General features: G+C 41.2%; 1 protein-coding gene and 1 long non-coding RNA gene across 13 annotated transcripts in view; both read right to left on the minus strand.

The window, feature by feature from the left end:
• Window positions 1-8,295: 8,295 nt before the first annotated feature.
• On the minus strand, window positions 8,296-14,181 carry LOC122200504. The gene is made up of 3 exons (XR_006193825.1): window positions 14,116-14,181; window positions 11,783-11,886; window positions 8,296-8,416 (listed from the first exon to the last, which is right to left on the minus strand). It is a non-coding gene; the product is annotated as an uncharacterized LOC122200504 (long non-coding RNA).
• A 3,186-nt stretch (window positions 14,182-17,367) lies between these two features.
• The window catches only part of PPP2R2B (protein phosphatase 2 regulatory subunit Bbeta), a 314,800-nt gene continuing 312,345 nt past the window's right edge, over window positions 17,368-19,822 (minus strand). For all 12 annotated transcript variants that reach the window (XM_042938584.1, XM_042938553.1, XM_042938527.1 and 9 more), the window contains one exon: window positions 17,368-17,711. In XM_042938584.1, the coding sequence (XP_042794518.1) occupies window positions 17,432-17,711 (280 nt within the window). In that variant the 3' untranslated portion in view covers window positions 17,368-17,431. The remainder of the gene's footprint in view (window positions 17,712-19,822) is intronic.

Here is a 19,822-nt window from a genome sequence, read left to right on the forward strand (position 1 = left end):
TTGTAGGTGCTGTGCCCTCTGTAACTTGCCTTTATTGTTACTTGCCTTGTACAGGGCTCTTGATTTGCAGTCATGTTTTTTTTTTTTTTTCTCCAAGATTAAAAATAATGAGATGTAATACACAGAAAATTGAATAGGTCAAATGTAGAACATCATGTAGAGTTATTATAAAGAGAAATAAATTGGTTTTGAGCTGGCTTCCCAGAAACCCTCTGAATGCCTACTCCTACTCCCACCCCCTTCTTTCTTGTAAACGTAACTATTAAGATAAATTTTACAGTAATCACTTCCTTGTTTTTCTCCATAGTTTCACCACCTAAGTAAGCATTTCAAACATTATAGTTTAGTTTTGCCTGTGTGTATATTTTCTGTAATTGTAATCACGAAACAGTTATTCTTTTGTCTGTTTCTTAGTACTCAGTCTTGTATTTGTAAAATTCATCCATGGTTTTCTAAGTTGTAGTTGACAAATTTTTGTTAATAGTAGTCCATTTTTGTGAGATGAATGTATTCTTTTGTTCTGTGGGTGGTCATTCGTGTTTTCTCATTTTAGCATTTACAGATAGTGTTGCTGTGAACTTGTCACTTAGTGCATGCATTTGTTGCATATAGGCTTAAAAGTGGAATAAGCTGCTGGGTCATAGGGTGTGAATATCTCTAGACAGTGCCACACTGTTTTTCGAAGTAATAGGTTTACAGTCTCACCAGGAGTATAGGAGGGTTCCAGTTGTGCCATATCTTTGTCAACACTTGTTAGTGTCAGTCCTGATTTCATTCATTTTTTTTTGGCTATATGGTACTATTTACATTTCTCTGATGACTAAATAGAGCACATTTTATATGTTCATTGATTTTCTGGACATCTTCTTTGCTGAAAAGAGTCTATTGCCCACTTTTCTACTGGGTTTCTGATTTTTATTTGTTTTGTTTATTCTTGTTAAATTTTATTTTTTTCTGGTGTTCTCAGTTATTTGATTTTATTTATTTAATTTTTAAATAAAATTTGTTGTCACATTGGCTTCCATAAACACCCAGTGCTCATCCCAACAAGTGCCCTGTCAATACCCATCATCCACTTTGCCCTCTGTTTGTTTATTAGTTTCATGTGTACAACAGTGATTGAACATTTCTATACATGACTCAATGATGTCACAGTAAGGATAGTGGTCATTTGTCACCATACAATGTTATTACAATATTACTAGTATATCGATATTATATATTATAGTATTATGTTATTGGTTTGTTATATTATTCTGTATTTTTCGTCTTCATGACTTAGTTTATAACTATAAGTTTGTACCTCTTAATCCCCTTTATATATCGACCCCACCCACCTCCCCTCTGGCAACCACTAGTTTGTGTACTGTATTTAAGAGTCCATTTGATTTTTTTGTTTGTTTATCCATTTGTTTTGTAGATTTCACATATAAGTGAAGTCATATGGTATCTGTCCTTGCTGTCTTCTTTCACTTAGCATGATACTCTCTACGTCCATCCACGATGTCACAGATACCAGTATTTTCGATTTTATCCATTCCAATAGGGTGTATAGGTGTTTTATATGGTTGCTCCTCACATTCTAATTTGTATTATCTAATGACCTATGCATATTAGCTGTCAGTATATATTTTTGGTGAGGTGTTTGTTGAGATATTTTTTCCTTTTTTAAAAACCAGTTTTTATATTGAAGTATAGCTGACACACACTATTGTATTCAGGTGTATGGTTTATAGTAGAGTGATTTGACATCTTTTATGTTATGCTGTGCTCACCACAAGTGTAGCTCCCATCTGTCTCTGTACAATGCTATTACACTATGATTAATTAGATTCCCTTTGCTGGACCTTTCATCCTGTGACTTAGTTATCGCACAACTGGAAGCCTGTACGACCAACTCCCTTCACCTATTTTGACAATCCCTCTTTCTGCCTCTGCTCTGTCACCTTTCACTTTGTTTTCTGTATTTATAAGTCTGTCTCTGCTTTTCTGCTTTTTATTGTTGGGTCATTTGTTTTGTTTTTTAGATCACACATAGAAGTGAAATATAGTGTTTGTTTCTCTGACTTATTTTACTTAGCACAATACCTTCTAGGTCCATCCATGTTACTGCAAATGGCAAGATATCATTCTTTTTATGGCCGAGTAATATTCCATTTGTGTGTGTGTGTGTGTGTGTGTGTGTGTGTGTGATGTTATACATAACCATACATCTGTATACACACCATATCATCTTTATCCATTCATGTGTTGATAAACACTTGGGTTGCTTCCATACCTTGACCATTGTAAATAATGCTGCATTGAAAATGAAAGAATATATATCTTTTTGAATTTATGTTTTCATTTCTTTGGATAAATACCCAGTAGTTACATTACTGGGTCATATGATAATTATCTTTTTAATTTTTTTGAGGAACTTCAACACTATTTTCCACAGTGGCTGCACCAATTTATATTCCCAACAACCATGTGTGATGTTTCCTCTTTCTCTACATCCTCTCCAACTCTTACTATTCATTGTTCTTTTGATTCTAGCCATTCTGACAAATATAAGGTGACACCTCACTGTGGTTTTGGTTTGAATTTCCATGATGATTAGTGATGTTGAGTATCTTTTCATGTGTCTATTGGCTATCTGTACGTCTTATTTGGAAAGATGGTCTATTTAGGTTCTCGGCCAATTTTAAATGGAATTATTTGGGGTATTATGAATTATTTTTGGTATTATATAGGTTCTTTGTGTTTTGCATGTTAATCCTTTATTGGATATATCATTTGCAAATATCATCTCCCATTCATTATATTAGCTTTTTGTTGAGTGTTTCCTTCATTGTGCAAAAGCCTTTTATTTTGGTGTAGTCTCAATAGTTTATTTTTGCTTTTGTTTCTCTTGTCGGAGGAGATATATCAGGTCTCATATTTAGGTCCTTAATCCATTTTGAGGTTTGTGTGTGTGTGCGCATGTGTGTGGGGAGGGGGGGGCAGTTAGGAAAGTGGCACAGTTTCTTTCTTTGCTTGTAGAAGCCCAGTTTTTGCAGCACTATTTATTGAAGAGACTGTTTTTTTCCCCCTTGTATGTTTTTACCTCCTTTGTCATAGATTAATTGACAATATATGCATGGGTTTGTTTCTGGACTTACTCTCTTCTATTGATCTATATGTCTATTTTTTTAAAAACTTTTAAGAAAGTTTATTTTGAGAGAGAGGGAGAGAGAGAATTAGAGAAAGAATCTCAAGCACGCTCTGTACCATCAGTGCAGATGGTGGCTCAAACTCACATGGGGTTGAACTCAAGAACAGTGAGATCATGACCTGAGTTGCAATCAAGAGTCTGATGCTTAACTGACTGAGCCACCCAGGCACCCCTATATGTCTATTTTTGAGCCAGTACCATTTCGTTTTGATCAGTGCAGCTTTGTAGTATATCTTGAAATCTGGGGTGCTGATATCTGTTTTGCTCTTTCTAAAGATGGCTTTGACTTTTGGCATCTTTTGTTGTTTCATACAAATTTTGGTATGAATTCTAGTTCTATGAAAACCACTATTGGTATTTTAATCAGGATTGAGTTGAATCTGTAGATTGCTTTGGGTAGTATGGATATTTTAACAATATCCATCCAATTCATGACCATGGTATATCTTTCTTTCCATTTGCTTGTGTTGTTTTTAATTTCTTTCACCTTTATTCCCAGGTATTTTATTCATTTTGGTGCAATTATAAAGGGAATTTATATTATTCCTGTTACTTCTTGATGAGGGTATAAAAATGCAACATGTTTTTATATATTTTGTATCCTGCAACTTGACTAATTCATTCGTTACTTCTAACAGTTTTTTGTTAAGAGGTCTTAAGGGTTTCCTGTGTCAAGTGTCATGTCATCTGCGAATAGTGACTTTATTTTTTGCTACCAATTTATTTGTCTTTTTATTTCTTTTATTTGTCTGATTGTTATGAGTAGGACTTGCATAAAAGTTGAATAAAAGTGATGAGAGTAGACACCTTTGGTTCCTGATCTTAGAGGAACAGCTCTCAATTTTTCAACATTAAGAATGATGTTAGCTGTGGGTTTGTCATAGATGGCCTTTATTATGTTGAATTATGTTTCCTCTAAACCCGGTTTGAGAGTTTTTATTATGAAATGCTGGATTTTGTGAAATCTTTTTTCTGCACCCATTGAGATGATCATACGATTCTTTCCTTTGTTTTGTTAATGTGGTCTATCATGTTGGTTGAATACTGAACCATCCTTGCATCTCTGGAATACATACCACTCATTCATTGTGAATGATCCTTTTAATGTATTGTTGAATGAAGTTTGCTAATATTTTGTTGAGGGATTTTTGCACCTATGTTCATCTATCTTGATCATGCTTTCATGGGTCTTTTGTTTTCTCAGTTTCTATGCCTTTTATTTCCACTCTTAAATATTGTCTTCCTTCCACTAACTTTAGGCTTTGTTTTTTTTTAGTTCCTTTGGGTATAAGCTTATATTGTTGATTTGAACTTATTTCTTTCTTTTAAGTTTATTTATTTAGAGAGAGATAAGACAATTGTGCCCTGGGGAAAGGGCACAGAGAGAAGGAGGGAGAGAGAATCCAAAATAGGCTCTGCACTTTCAGCACAATGCCTGATGTGGGGCTTGAACTCAAGAACCATCATATCATGATCTGAGTCAAAGTAAATGCCGAACCAACTGAGCCACCCAGACATGCTGAGCTTTTCCTTATTTCTTGAGGTAGGCCTGGATTGCTATAAATTTGTCTTTGAACTGCTTTTCCTGCATCGCAGAGATTATGGACTGTTGTGCTTTGATTTTCATTCTTCTTCATGAATTTTTTTTCACTTCCTCTTCAATTTTTCCATTGACCAATTGGTTGTTGAGTAGCATGTTGTTTAGCTTTGTTTGTTGTTTATTTGTGTGTGTGTGTGTGTGTGTGTGTGTGTGTGTGTGTGTAGTGTGTGTGTGTGTTTGAGGTCTTTTTTTCCAGGGGAGCCTATGATTGATTTGTAAATTTATACCATTGTGGTTGGAAAAGATGCATGATAGAATTTCATTCTTCTTAAATTTATTGACACTTATTTTGTAAATTGACATGTGATCTGTCCTATAGAATGTTCTATGTATGCTTGAAAAGAATGGGTATTCTGGTTTTTTTTTTTTTTTTTTTTTTTTATGAAATGTTCTGTTTGGCTCTATTAAGTCCATCTAGTCTAAAGTATTGTTCAGTGATGCTGTTTGCTTCTTGATTTTCTGCCTGAATGATCTATCCGTTGAAGTAAATGGAGGCATTAATTTCTGCAACTATTAGTGTATTACAGTCAGTTTCTCTCTGGGATGAGATAGTTTCTGCACTATTGGGATGGTCGGAGCTGAAGTGGGCATGGGCTGGGGTGATTCCAGGACTCGCCACATAAAGAGTGCCCCATTTGGACAGCTGAAGCTGAAGTGGGTGCATGGTAGGGGTTCCCAGGGCTCTCCATATAGAGGTGCCTTGGAAGGATAGCTGAAGCTAAAGTGGGTATAAGCCAGGAGGTCCTGGGGGTCTCCACACAGAAAATACCCTGGCAGGCTGGCTGAACCCCAGGCAGATAGGGGCCAGCATGTTTTGGGGTATTCCGGGCAGGGAGTGCTTTGTTGGGGTGAATGGAGCCGAAGCAGGCATGAGCCAAGAGGTCCAGGAGTGATCTGAGTCCAGGGTACCCTAGCAATTAGTTCAGAGCCAACGTGGTATGGGTCTAGAGTGTTCTGGAGGTGCTTTGCACCTGTGTCACCTTAATGAGATGGCTGGAGCTATAGTGAGTGCTGACCAGGGGTGTGCTGGTGTGTGCTGCACTGAGGCCACCTTAGTGGGAGGGCTTGGGCTGGTGTGGGCGAGGGGCCCCAGAGCTGGCCAGTGATAGTGCCTCGAATCTGTTCCCATGTACACTATTAAGGTGCACAGGGAACTTAGATTGGGTGCTTAAACCTGCGAGAGCTCCAGCAGCTCCTCCACCGTTTGGCAGACTCTAAGGCTTTTTCCTTTATATTCCAGATGCCCTCTTAAACTGAGGCTTTTATTCTATGCCCCAGGTCAGATGAATCTGCTCACACCCCTTAGTACTATTCTTCCCCATTGGAGTTTGCTGGGTGGGAGGTGAGGCCGCCTCCCTTGTTACCTTGGCTGAGACATACCCTCTTGTCATTCTGTGGTCTTTTGTTGTGCAGAAGCTGTTCAGTCAGTTCTCAGTTCCTCTTCAGGGAGAATTGCTCTATAAGTGGCTGTAGACTTGGTGTGTCCCTGGAGGAGGTGGATTCAGGGTCTTCCTATGTTGCCATTTTGGTTCAGAACCCTGTTGTTTTTTTTTAATAGATTGATAGGAACTATATTTTCTTTTTTTTTATTTTAATATTTTATTTTTGAGAGACAGAGAAAGAGAGAGAGAGAGAGATGGAGTGTGAGCAGAGGAGGGGCAGAGAGAGAGAGGGAGACACAGAATCTGAAACAGGCTCCAGGCTTTGAGCTGTTAGCACAGGCCGGATGCAGGGCTTGAACCCATGAACCATGAACCATATGAGATCATGACCTGAGCCAAGTTAGACGCTTACCTGACTGAGCCACCCAGGAGCCTCGAAACTGTATTTTACAGTGGGCAAATATCTACTCCCTTATCTCTGAAATATGCTTTGCCTACGGTTCTTGTGACTCTAATGCTTCCTTCTTTACTACTTGGGGTGTGCACCATTACCCCTGAGTGTGCTCCCCAGGATCCTCTCCACTGCTGGAAGAGTTTTGATCTGCACTCTCCCTGTGCCATTCCCTCCATAAAGGCCAGGACACACTGATGACTAACGGTCTGTCATATCCAGTAATATCTAGGTCATAGTTCTCCCCCCCCCCCCTCTCTCTCTCTCCCTAGCTGCCCTACTGGCTCCTCAAACTCATTATGTCCTGAAGCAGACCTCTTACCTTTCTCTTTTCCTCCCCCTGAGCCCTAATCTCATTCCTTCACTATCTACCTCTTTTCATACTATTGCTTATCATCTTAGCTATTAACTGTTGGCTCTCGTGCTAGTCTCTGAGTTATACTGATAACACCACTTCAGTTTTTCCTACACCCCCAGTTCAGGCCCTCATTCTCTTTCCTGGACCACTTCAACAGCTTCCTAAGTAAGGTCCCTGCTTTCAATCTTGTCTACCTCACATGTGTCATTTGTACAGTTGCCAGAATTATCTTTGAAAATGCAATTCCATCTGTGTCAATTCTCTTCTTAAGAATCTTCCAGCAGTACTCCATTAACTGCTGAGTGACACCTAAATCCTCTAAATGGCCCTCTGCAGTCTTGGCCCTGCTCTTTCCCCAGCACTTGGCCAATCCTAGCCAAAAGCCTTTCAACAAAATCAAACTACTAGTGGAGCTCGGAGGTGGGTGGGGCTTCTCAACATGGACCTTTGCTCATGTTTGTGCTCATCTGGCTACCCCCATCTGGCTTCCCTTAGGATTGAACTTCATTTCATCCATTCCAGAAGATGAGATGCTCTAACTCTTTACACCTATAATAAACTACACCTATCTCTGCCATTGTATTAACCATGTTCTATTGCAATTACCTGTTGGAATTACATTTTTTATTAGACTCTTCTCCTTGGGGTTATGATATCTTGTTTATCTGTGTAGCTTAATTACTGAGACATAATCAAATACAAGCAATGGTTTGGTCGAATACCTATAGGAAGGCAAATAATACAGCATTTTATTTTGTGGGTAGATAATTAATGTAGTGAATAAATGTAATGGCCTATCTGTGTGAATCTGTGCCATTGTGGACACTAGTGAGACTTGGCGTGGGACACTTCTCCCAGCACCTGCAGAACTGTGGTACCACAGACAGAAATGTTGAAAGCTCTTTGAGTATGAATTAAAACTTGTTATTCACACCTTCCACCTACACTTGAGTAGACACATGAGTTTTAGGTACACGAGGGGGAAAAAACCACAACGAAATAAGGCTGATCTTGGAGATTCAGAAGACCTTGTTTTAGTCTTGATCTTGGAGTAACTTTCTGTGCAAATGTGGGCAGATAAAAACACTTCCCTGATCATGCAAGAGCCTGAGAAAATTGAAATGTCACCACAAACTATAATAGTCAATTGTTACTCATTACTAGGATAGTTGTTCCATCCAAAATGTTGTTGTGACTAAGCAACATAACAAGCAGGTGAGAAAGGACGTCATTACACTTTAACTTGGAGCCATATAATTTTATTATCCACCAAGGCAGCAGAGTTTTAATGTGTAAATGAATCCCCAGTTCGGATATAAAATACAGTAAAAAAAAAAATTTACAACCTTTGTTTCTAGGTTGTGTTCTTAGGCAGCTGGGAAGCACCCACCATTCTGACAGGCAGAATCATGAATTCAGAGATGATTACCTGAGAGAGAAGGATCTGTTAGTGGGGTATTGAGGCTATGCGTGTGTGTGCATGTGTGCATGCATGTGTGTGTGATAGGTTAAGAAGAATCCATCATTTGTTTAATGTGGGAGAAGAGGGAAAAATGTAATTGCCATTCTTGCAAGATTCAACCGTATGGCCCTCTGTGGCCATCATTGGAGACTGATGGGAGTTAGTTAACCGTGCTTGTGCTGGTCACAGTGAAGAGCTGTTTTGAGCCACATTTTATTTGTGAAATGGCACATTCTTTTTGTACTTTGGAAGACCTCAGTTTTTGAACTGAGCTTTCTTTTCCATGATGAACACTTAGAATTTCTATGACATTTGTCAGATCTTCAATGAATATACCCATCTTTGAGCGTCAGCTGATTCCTTCATCAACAAGCATGTCAGATGTAACTAATTAACCTTTCTGCCTTTCCAAAAAGGAATGAAAAGTAAGCAATATCCCTCATCTTGTCAGGAAATGAAGGGCTGAAAAATGGAGGCTGCCATTGAATAAATGTCCCACGGAATGAAGAAAACAACCCTGGTGTCCTAGCCCTGGTGTTCTTCCTGTTAAGAGTTCCATCATAGGCTAGGGAACCATGCTGCAGGGTACTGAGCAGTACTGCTTTGTGGCTGCCTTGTAACACGACCTACCCCACTTTCTTTCCTGCAGAGAAATAGGTGCTGTTTAACATGCATTTGTTTGCTGCTGTCTTTGATAAATTCAGGCTGACTGTTCATAAGGTACCTGCACTTGCAGTTGGAAACCACTAACCTAGATGAAATATGACTTTCAATTATGCCACAGTCAAAGAAGCTGAAATAAGAAAGTCAAAGTTGGGGGGGGGGGGAGTCAAGTATCTTTTTTTTTTTATTAGAGTGACTTGGACATGGAGAATAAATTCCAGCATTCACACCTCACACATTCCCCACCAATCCGACTATTCACCCACCTCTAATTTGTTGTTGTGCCTCTCCACTGCCCACAGAGTCTCCCCTTCTAGATTGTGGACACCAAGGCAAATGAAAATGCCAATCTTGTAGCATCCTTGTCTTGCTGTATTAGGCGTGGGTTTAGCTCTGAGTGATTTCTTTGGGGAACTGCTTGCCTTTCCAAAGAACATCCACGGGAAGGTTTGCCTCACCTCTTGTTTCAAAGTGGAAGGGTTGAAAATAATAGCTCTTGTCACTTCCCTTTGCCTTGTTATGGGGAATATTTAGTGCTAGAGCTGGGATGTGGGGGTAATATCTTGGATGTGATAATGTTGCTCCTTGCATCAGTGAACATGGTATTGATTGTAAGCTGTCAACCTTTCTGCATGCTCTGCAGAGTCCCAGAAGGCTGGCTACTGCTGGGAGGTAATGCATCAGGCAGGGACACATGTGTTCTATTAACTAAGGTTGCAATCTAACCTTGGTGGCTTGCTCTTAAAGCATCTTGGCTCACTAGTTCTGAGTTTTTTTTTTTTTTTTACTTCTTGACTCCTCTGAGCAGTCCTGTGATGCCATATACCAAGGTCCACTTGACTCAAACTCCCAGTGGCAAACTGCTCATCTTGTAAGCTTCCTGGGGACAGAGGCTGTGTCTGTCTTCTTCACTCATTTATTTCTTCATTCATTCAACAAATATTTATTGAGCACCTACTAGGAGCCAGAGACTTCTCTATGCTCTGGGGATACAAAAGTGAACTAAATAATGCCTTGGGAACTTAGGGTGGTCAAGAAAGGAACACTCGAGCTGAATTTATTAAAATATTCCCTGTGCCTGGACATGAATATTTGCTAAGCTATGGAAACCATAATTCCTCAATTGAGTCATTTACAGCATACCTATTGGAGAATCTCTGATGTGTAAACTCATTAATGATCATTATTACCTCGTATATCCTGCATGGCTCTTCTCCACCTTATGTCTCCTTATTTCTCTTGGTCCACCCTCCCGTTTTTCCTAGTCCAGCATACCAGAATAGTGTAAGTCCCATGCCATGTACTTTTTTTTTTTTTAACCTTTGCATATACTATCTTGACACCTGGAACACTCTTTTCCTTTCTCTTCCCCTGGATAATTCATTCCCTATTTATCTTTCAAGATTTGCTTTAGGAGTCCCCTCCTTTCAGTAGCTTCTGGACTAGGTGAACCGGTGTTACTTGGCATTCTTCTGGGACCCTGAGATACCCATGAGACCTATTTTATAGTCCTAAAAGAACAATAGCAAGAAACATGCATGGAGTACTTATTGTTGGTCAGGAACAATTCTAAAATGTTTTAAATCATTCAGTCTTCATAGCAATTTTATGAGATAGGTGCCATTTTGTCCTTATTTTATCAATAAGGAAATGGAGACCTAGAGGGGTTAAGTAATTGACCAAGGGTCATTCAGTTTATTAAGTGGTGGGAACTCTTTGAAACCAGGCAGGCGCCCTGGGCTCTGAACCATGACATTGTACTGTTAATACTGCCTGTGAATTTGTCTGTATCCCACATGACACTGTAAGCCCTTTGAGGACAGGGAGTATTAATATTGCTTCCCCAGACCACCTTGCAGATGGTCTGAGCAGATAGTATGTGATCAATCATTCAGTGTTTATTGAATGAATAAATGAATGCATGAACATGACTCAAACTGAGCACCTGTTTAGAATGCTAAAACAGTGCCTTTCCTTTTACCAATGAAGCAGCCTCCTCCCATCACTTCTATGCCAGCCTTCCTGGGTTCTCTTTGACCCACATAAGAATTTACTACTCTCGCTGGGGTTGGGGGGGGAGTGTATCACTAGCCAATCAGTGCAAGAACTCCAGTACTTGTGGTTGGTCCCACTTCCCTGTGGTCTCTAGGTTTCTGTGCAAGGCTGAGTTTGGGAGAAGTACTGGCTCCTCTCTGATTCAAACCAAATGCAGCAACCTAAATGACAGGGTTCGCAACAAAGAGTTACGAGTTGGGAGGAAAGGAGCTGTCCATCAAAAAACCAAGGTTGGCTTTTCAGGGAATTAGGGATAGGGAGTGGATTGGGAATGTGGCAGTTATTATGCCCGTTTCTTTCCTGGCAGTGATCATTGTTGTGACAACGTCTAAGGCAGGAATCAGCAGAGATGGCAGATCACCTTGTTTGGCCACCAGCAGTTTAACCAATGGTGCGTGGAAGGTCTAAATTGGAGGATAGTTAAACAGTAATAATAAGGTCAGGGTTAGGGGTTAGAGATCTCTGTGAGCCACTTGACTTTGCGCTCTGTTTTAGTGACAGACCAAATTTGTATTCCTTGTCAGCTGTCAGGCAATATTTGTTTGCAGAGAGATGGTCTGTTTGAATCCTCACTAGTGGAAAAAGAAAAAGACAAAGTAGCTATGCATTACTCACTACAGTGATGGAAGTACAGGATCTGGGACAGGACAGATCTCGATGAAACTTCTGTCTGCGTAACACTAACTGTGTCACTGAACCTTTTTTAGTAGGCTTCTCAACTGTAAAAAGGGAGTAACATGTTGATCCATCAGGTGATTGTAATGATTTTAAAAAGTGCCTATACTGTGCTTGTGATATAATAAGTGCCCATTAATAGTAGCTTCCTTTTATTCTTGCCATCTATTTTGCACTTAAACACAGTCTTTGGATATGGGGGCTTAATAAATACTTGTTACTGGAGCGCCTGGGTGGCTCAGTTGGTCTAGCATCTGACTCTTGATTTTGGCTCCTGTCATGATCCCAGGGTTGTGGGATCGAGCCCCGCATTGGGCTCTATGCTGAGTGTGGAGACCATTTGGGATTCTCATTCTCTCTCCCCCTCTCCCCCTCTCCCCCTCTCCCCCTCTCAATAAGAAAACATTCTTGTTAATGAATGAAAGAAAGAAGGGCTAGGCTAGTTCTGGCAAATGGAAAATGTGTTTCTGACAGAATGAAAGAAACCTCAACTTCATGCTCCCATGCCATATCCATTCTCACATACGTTGTTCTCCCTACTGGAAATGCCATATCATGTTTTGAGTGTTGACTGAACCACTTTAATATTCTATTTAGAGGTCATGTAGTCTGAAAGGTTGTTTTCGTATCCATCCTCATTAACTATTTCCTTATTAATTATTAATTAATTACATGCTGCTCCTATATGGCTGTCATCTCCTGGAGGGTGGGGACGAGTGGCTTTATCTCTGTGACTCCAGCCCCTTGTTGGGGCCTGGCTGCATGATACTTGCCAGGCACTCACTTTATGATTAATATTGATGAACTTATGGGTCAATATGGGACTTGTTTGCTAATCAGTAACTTCCAACTGTATATATAATGTGAGATGAGATAGAGGATAAGAATGCTGACCAAAATGTCTGGTTCTGTCACTTGTGAACTGTGTAAACTTAGTGAAGTTACACAATCTGCCTCCATTTCCTTATCTGTACAATGGAAACCATAATAGTACCAGCATTTAGAGTTTCAGGCATAAATGAATTAAGAGATGGGAAATTTTTGAACACAACCTGGCCCGTAATAAGAAGGACTCATTAAATGTTAGCTACTATCATGTATTAAACAGTATTTCAAGAATTCTGTCTTTAGAGTCAGATATCTTGAGTTGGAGTCCTGGTTCTGTCTCTTACTGGCTATATGCCTGTGGCTACGTTGACAACTTGAGTCTATTTCCTCATTTCCAAAACGAACATAATACTGGCATTAATCTCAGGGGCTTAAAGAAGGAAGATAATGAGAAATTACAAGTATGTCTTCATAGTGAGAATTGTTGCTGTTACGATTTTTATGGTGCTTCAAACTTACCAAGCAATTATAAGTAAATAAATTTCTTGTGCTTCTCACAGTAATTCTGTGAGCGAGGACAGATTGTTTTGTGACTATTTCACAGGTGACGACGTGACTGATGCACACCTTAAGTGACTTCTAGAAGTTTCTTAATTACTTTTCAGTGGAGTCAGGGGCAGGATCCACATTTCCTATTTCCCAGTTTGACATTCTTTCTATGACAGGCAAGTCATTCCAAGGGAAAGCAGTTCCTGAGGCTTGACTTAGAAATAGGGGAGGAAGAGATGGGTTAAGCTCTGACAGATACCTAGTGACTCAGGGGGCAGTGTGAATGTTTCCTAGGGGTGAAGTGGTGATTGCAGTATCTTTGGTGGTACTGTTTAAAACACACTGCCTTGGGGTGCCTGAGTGGCTCAGTCAGTTTAAGTGTACGACTCTTGATTCCAACTCAGATCACAATCTCACAATTTGTGAGTTTGAGCCCTGTGTTGGGCTCTGTGCTGAGAGTGTGGAGCCTGCTTGGGATTCTCTCTCTCTCTCTCTCTCTCTCTCTCTGCCCCTCCCCAACTTGTGTGCTTGCTCTCTCTCAAAATAAATAAAAAACATTAAAAAAAAAACCCACACCTGCCTCATCTACACGTCCGTAATGGAGTCAGATTAGGAAGAGGGCTCACTCAGGATGTGGACTATAGTGTCACCCCCAAAGCTTTGCTATTAGGCTTACTAGGGCTCTCTTGAGCCCTGCAGACAGTCAGCAGAGTGAATAGACAAGCATGAATCCGTAGGGGTGGGAGAATAGGTAGGAGGGGAGCCTTAGCCAGTTGGTTTGAAGGAAGGGAAATTGTGGTCTCCCCCTTGTCAGTGATTGACCATTTTAGGGTCAACTTTCAGGATAATGGGTCCTGAAGTGTTGAAAAGAAATACATTGGAGATGGATGACTTACTTCATTGGGTATGGAGCTAAAAGAATTTTAGCTTCATCCTGGTTCCAACTGACTGCCTTTCATATGCTGGTTGTGTTAATAGGTGTTGCTATGGTTAATTATGAGATCACTGAGAAGTTTAAAGATGCTTTACCGACAGGCTCCCCCCCCCCCCCCCCCACACACACAAAGCTGTCCAATAGAGTGAAGACAGGAGCCAGACTTTAAGGATTTAAGAAGCAAATGGGTTCTTACTGCCCACTCACCTGTGTGCACCCCACTACTTGATGTTCATTTACATGTTTCTTCTTTGTTACTTCAAAATCCTCTTCTACCTCCAGATAAGACAGCATGGATCTCTGCCCAAGTGCAGCTTTTTAAATGTCAGGAACTCTGTTTTATTTGGATCATTTCAATAAAGCCTTGGGAAGCTCTAACTCCCTCTCCTCCTCAGTCAGCTGCCATCCTTCAGTGCAAAGTGATGGCTCATACCAAGCAGCAGACTTTGCACTATTAGGCAGAGCAGGGCTCTTAGAACCCAACACACTGTTGACAGTGTGGCAAGTCAGCGTTCAGGTAGCTTTTAGTGTCAGCTGGAACAGGGATTGATTGGGTGGATGTTGAAGATCCCCAGCATGGGAGCAGAAGGAAACTGGGATTGTAAAATACCTAGTTCAGTACCTGGCACAGAGCAGGTCATTGCTGATACATGGTGGTGGCGATTGCTGCCTGAGGTCTAGTCTCTAGCTCCTTCCTCTCCTGTTCCAGTCCAGGAATCTTGTATGTTTTTTTCCTGATGCATTCTTTATTCAAGTGGCTGCTCTGTGCTCTTAACTCTGAGATCTCTGGCAAATCCCTCCCACTCTCTGGATCTATGTGCCAAGGGTGTAGGACTAAGCATGGGGGATTTTATGAAGATCCACAGATAGCATGCAGGGGGCCTGTGAATCCCTCAAAACCATGACCAAAGCTGTCATGGGTTGTGGGAAGCACTGGTGACTGTAGTTAGTGAAGAAGCATTGTCCATCGGGACTCTCTGATGCCTCCGAATATTCTCTGATAGCAGTTACTCTGTGTCCTAAAGTTGGAACATGTTCTTCATGGTTCACAAGATGATTGTAGGTGGTACTTGGGTACATTTGTTATATTACTTGGTATGTGATTATTTTAATGTCTAAAAAACACTAAAATGGATATTTCATCATTATTTCTTTGGAGGAGGCTAAGTGTTACTTTTAAAAAAGGTGACTTAAATGAGCAATAGCACAGAGGTTGGTTGATGCCTAAGTTTGAGCAACAGTGATCTCTCACAAGCCCCACCTGGTACAAAGAGAGGAGATGAGTCTCAGAGGAGCAGAGAGAAGGCCATAAGGAAGCTGATAGTAAACTTTGGAGAATAACTCATTGTTCCTTCTATCTATCCTGATAAGACAATTCTCTATCAGCTGGAGAAGTTTCTGATCCTCTCTAAAGTCTCCTCCAAGAACACTGTCCCAGCCAGGCCAGGCAGGAATCCTGCCCAGAGAGTTTCCACCTGGGCCACTTTATGGACAATGCCTGAAGACAGGCTTTCATTGAGGGAAGAGGAGAAACACTGAGGAAAAAAGTCACATCTTTTATCCACATGATCCTTCAATTTTGAGAAGTACTTCTCATATTTTAATGTTTCTGAAATTGGGATGCATCTTACAAAGTAGTGTTCTCTTAAGTTCTAGATAGCTATTACCTTGCCAAAAAGCTGTTATTAAATGGATAGTAGCTTAGAATGGAAATAGGGTTCCTATTTTTTTCCTGCCTCCCCAAGCAATGTAAACTTGGAGTTGGAACTTGTAATAAATATGTGAATCAAAAGAGACTTTCTCTTTAAAATAAAAATGCTCATTTCAAGCCATTTGTTAACTCACAAAATGGAAGATTCGTGAATAAGAAGGGGAATGAGTCAGCAAGACAGGTATGGAGATACTAAGCTCAGACCCAGCTTTCTGGGAACCTCCCACCTCCTCCTTCAAATTTATAAATCCTATGAATTCATTTAGTTTTCCCAGAGTTGTGCCCTGCAGAACCTTCTGGAACTTAAAAGAAGTCTGAATGGTAAACGTGGAGGGGGAAGGATGAACCAGACTGCATAGGTTCAAGCAGACTTCACTGTACTGTGGAAGATTCTTGACTCTCCCATATTCCATTTTTGTAGGAAGAGAGCCCTTTGGTGCATTTTTCTAAATGGTGAGCTTGAGGTGGATTAGAAACACTTGATTAGACTTCACAAATGAGCATTTTTTATGGGCCATTTTTGTTCTAGCTGCGGTGGAGATGGATGGATTGTGACTCTTGGTCACCAAACCCAGGAAGAGGGAGGGGGTTGGGTAGCAGACACACCCAAAAGGAACAGACCAGCCTTTCTCCAGGAGCCAGGGGTGGTGCTGCCGCATCATTTCGAATGCCAGATAATAAACAACCAGACCTTGGCCTTTAGAAGTCAATGGAATAAATAAACTGGAAAAGGTTGAAGAGAAAAAGCCAACCAACATGTAAGTAGAGGATTATATGGAGCCATTTAAAATTACAAAAAGCAGGCATAACAAGGCAGCAGATGGAATCTGGCCCCACATGGCCTTGCCAAGCTAACTCTGAGAAGCACTGTGTGGAAAGTGTTCTCTTTATGTCCCCTGAAGCATTCATGGGGTTTCCTAGCCAAATTCTCAGGCTGTTTCTATGGCGCTTACAAAGAAAAAGAGTATAGCAGTGGTGATGTGTCCCCTCCCTTCTCATTCTGGGTCCTCTTCGTGGCCTCATGAAATAAATCTCCGGTTCAAATTAGACTGTTAATAAAAAGTGCTGTGGGGGCAGGGGATGCTGACTGCTTGTGATTTTTCACACACAAAAAAGGAGAATGTCTCTAAGAGTAAACGGTGTTTATTTTTTTGTTGATTTTTTTTTCAATCAAATGGAATTGCTTAATTAAAAAAAACTTATCTCTTTTCTCTTTAAATACTACAGACAACCTCATTTTATCTCAGCAGACACCTAGGAACAAAACACTGGACCCACCAGAGAAAACCGGGCAATAAAAGCATCAGAAATTCAAGTCAACTATGGAGAATTAGTGTTAGCTGGCAGCTCTCAATTCTAAACACAAGTGTCTCAGAACCTATTGGGTTTGACAAAAGTCTCTTAGAACTGGGGATCTGGGAAAGTTGGACTCTTTTTAATTCTATTCCAATTGTCTTCTGCATAGGGAAATTAATGTCAATGCATCAAATGAAGACCAAAAGAAACATTTAAAAACATGTTTGACTAGTATTCAGTATGTGAGATTATTAAGTAATAACTTGTCCTCCTAGTTAACCTTGTCCTGGAATATATATAGGTTATTTGTAGCCGCCACTGCTATAATATTTTCTGAAGGATGCCAAGCTGTATGCAAGATCTTTTTGCTAAAGTCCAGACTGTCAACGCTGATCTCGTCTTTTCTTCGCTTGCCCCCCACGCACACTTTTCGCGGTTTTAGAATAGCCCGGGGTTTGCTGTTTTCCCTCGAGGCCTCAAGGGTGACATCACGCTTGGTGTTTCTGTCGAACATCCTGAAGAAGTTGTTGTAGGAGCCTGTCATGATGACGCTGCAATGTAGAGAGGAAATAGGGAGTGACTGAATGCTCTGGAGAAAGGCAGTAACCTATCCCCATTGTGTCTTTCTGGAGCTAATGGTGTTACATCATGGGCAGCTTATGACACCCTAAGTTTTATGAAAAACCAAAAACCCAAACAGGCTCAACAGTGTGACTGTGGTTTAAGTCCTGAATCACTAAAAGCAACAAGCTCTTTGATTGATTGGCAAATGGAGGGCTGTGATAATCCTCCTTGGTAATTCTGTTGGATAGATCCCTTATCTGGGTCTGTAAATGAGTCTGGTGGTTTTAATCATACCAGCCCTACCTCCCTCAGCATTGTGAGGCTGGAGAGAGGTCGCGACAGGAGGAACACTTCGGAAACTTTGTAGTAGTGGGGCCTCCATGTTGCCCAAGCTCCAAGGCTGTCCCCAGTCAGTCGGCATGGTGGGAGAAACCCTGAGCGTATAGCGCACTGACCCGTGTGCGTCCTCCCTCTGCTGAGAGCCAGCTCTCGATTTAGCCTTGCCAGAAAAGTTACCTAAAAAGTGGATGTCATCATGGTTTCCCTCAGGAAGAGAGTAAACAAATTCAAATTTTAAAAGAACTTGGGAGGGGAAAGAAGCCTTGCCAGTGGATTCACAGATGGCTTCCATGTTTTTATAAGACCTCTCCATCCTCAGGCGTATTGACGATTTACTGAGAGCAGTGACTGCCAAAGCCTTCCAGATGCAAGGGACGGAGTCTTTACTGGTGACAGGCTGAGAGGGGGATAATGCTGCCTCAGTAACATCCCACAGGGGCTGCCCCTGGACAGGCTGGCTTGGCCTCATTTCTGGGTGAAGCCCTGATGGTCTGGTTAGACTGGGAGAGGATACACCTCATTGGTGTTCACATGGCATGAGTGCATAGACAGGGGAGGGGGAAGCTGAGAGCATGGGGCCACAGCCAGGGGAGATAGGTTTTTACGAACTGGATCAGCTGTGTCAGGCAAATTGATCAATGGCTAGATTCGGTTACTCTGGCCCAGGGAATGGATGTTGTGAAATGTGTTGGTCTCTGTAGTAGAATAAGCTGTTGTTACCTTATCAGGAAGGGTGCAGAATGCTTGACCGCCGCAGTCTCATCTTGCCTTACGTTATCCCCGGGGGGGGGGGGGGGACTTACACATGAGCACAGGTGACGAGCACAGTGTCACGCTGCGAGGAAGTGACACACTCAGGCCTCCAGCCCACATGTGCCTAACTAACCCCAGGGCCTAGCACTCAGCCACTTGGCCTCATGGCTTCCCATGAACTGCCATTTGCTGGCCCCACCATCACTTGACCTGCTTTCAAACAGAGTCCTTCCTATTTATTTTTGTGTTTTTAAAACTCCAAACCTTATCTGAACCAAGAATTTTCTTGGTTATGGAAAGAAACTGTGACGTTAGGAAAAAACAATGCTGACTTAAGATTCAAACTGAAAACTTCTTACTTTTGTCTCTACTACATACTAGCTCCTGAGCTGGAGAAGGTTACTTGACCTGGCTGAGCCTCAGTTTCTGCAACTATAAAATGGGCATGATGAAAACAACTTTGTCAGATTGTGGTCAGGATTCTAGAACATGATGTGTGAGGGGGTGACGCATAAGTACTTACTGAGTCTAGGTTAAGAGAGGTTATTGGAACAGTAACAAATAGGACACATCTATTAATCAACAATGAAAAAGTAAATTCTATATGAATCAATGTATTGATACAAATATACAAATAATGTAAAACACTTCCCCCTGGGGAGCTTTTGTTCCTACATCACAGCTGCTCCGTTGTCTCTTCCCTCTGCCTAATACCAAATGGGTGCTGCGACTTGGGTCCTCTGACATGTGGTGACTCTTGCCAGGCCTGCTACGTGGAAGGCACATTTTGGTTCACTGACAAAGCAGGCCGAATAATGGTCAGAAAAGCTTGTTTTTACAAAAAGCTCGAATCTGAGTGCCTTGCCATGACCGAATGGAGTGCTTCCAAACACTAGTGTGGGCGCCGCATTCCTCAACAAACTAAATCAGCTCCTAGTAGCCTGTACTTCATGTTGGAAGTCGGGGAATCATCTGTATTTGTCAAACTAAAAATGAACCATTAGAA

Source organism: Panthera leo, chromosome A1 (genome assembly GCF_018350215.1).
Source record: "Panthera leo isolate Ple1 chromosome A1, P.leo_Ple1_pat1.1, whole genome shotgun sequence".
Classification (NCBI taxonomy): domain Eukaryota; kingdom Metazoa; phylum Chordata; class Mammalia; order Carnivora; family Felidae; genus Panthera; species Panthera leo.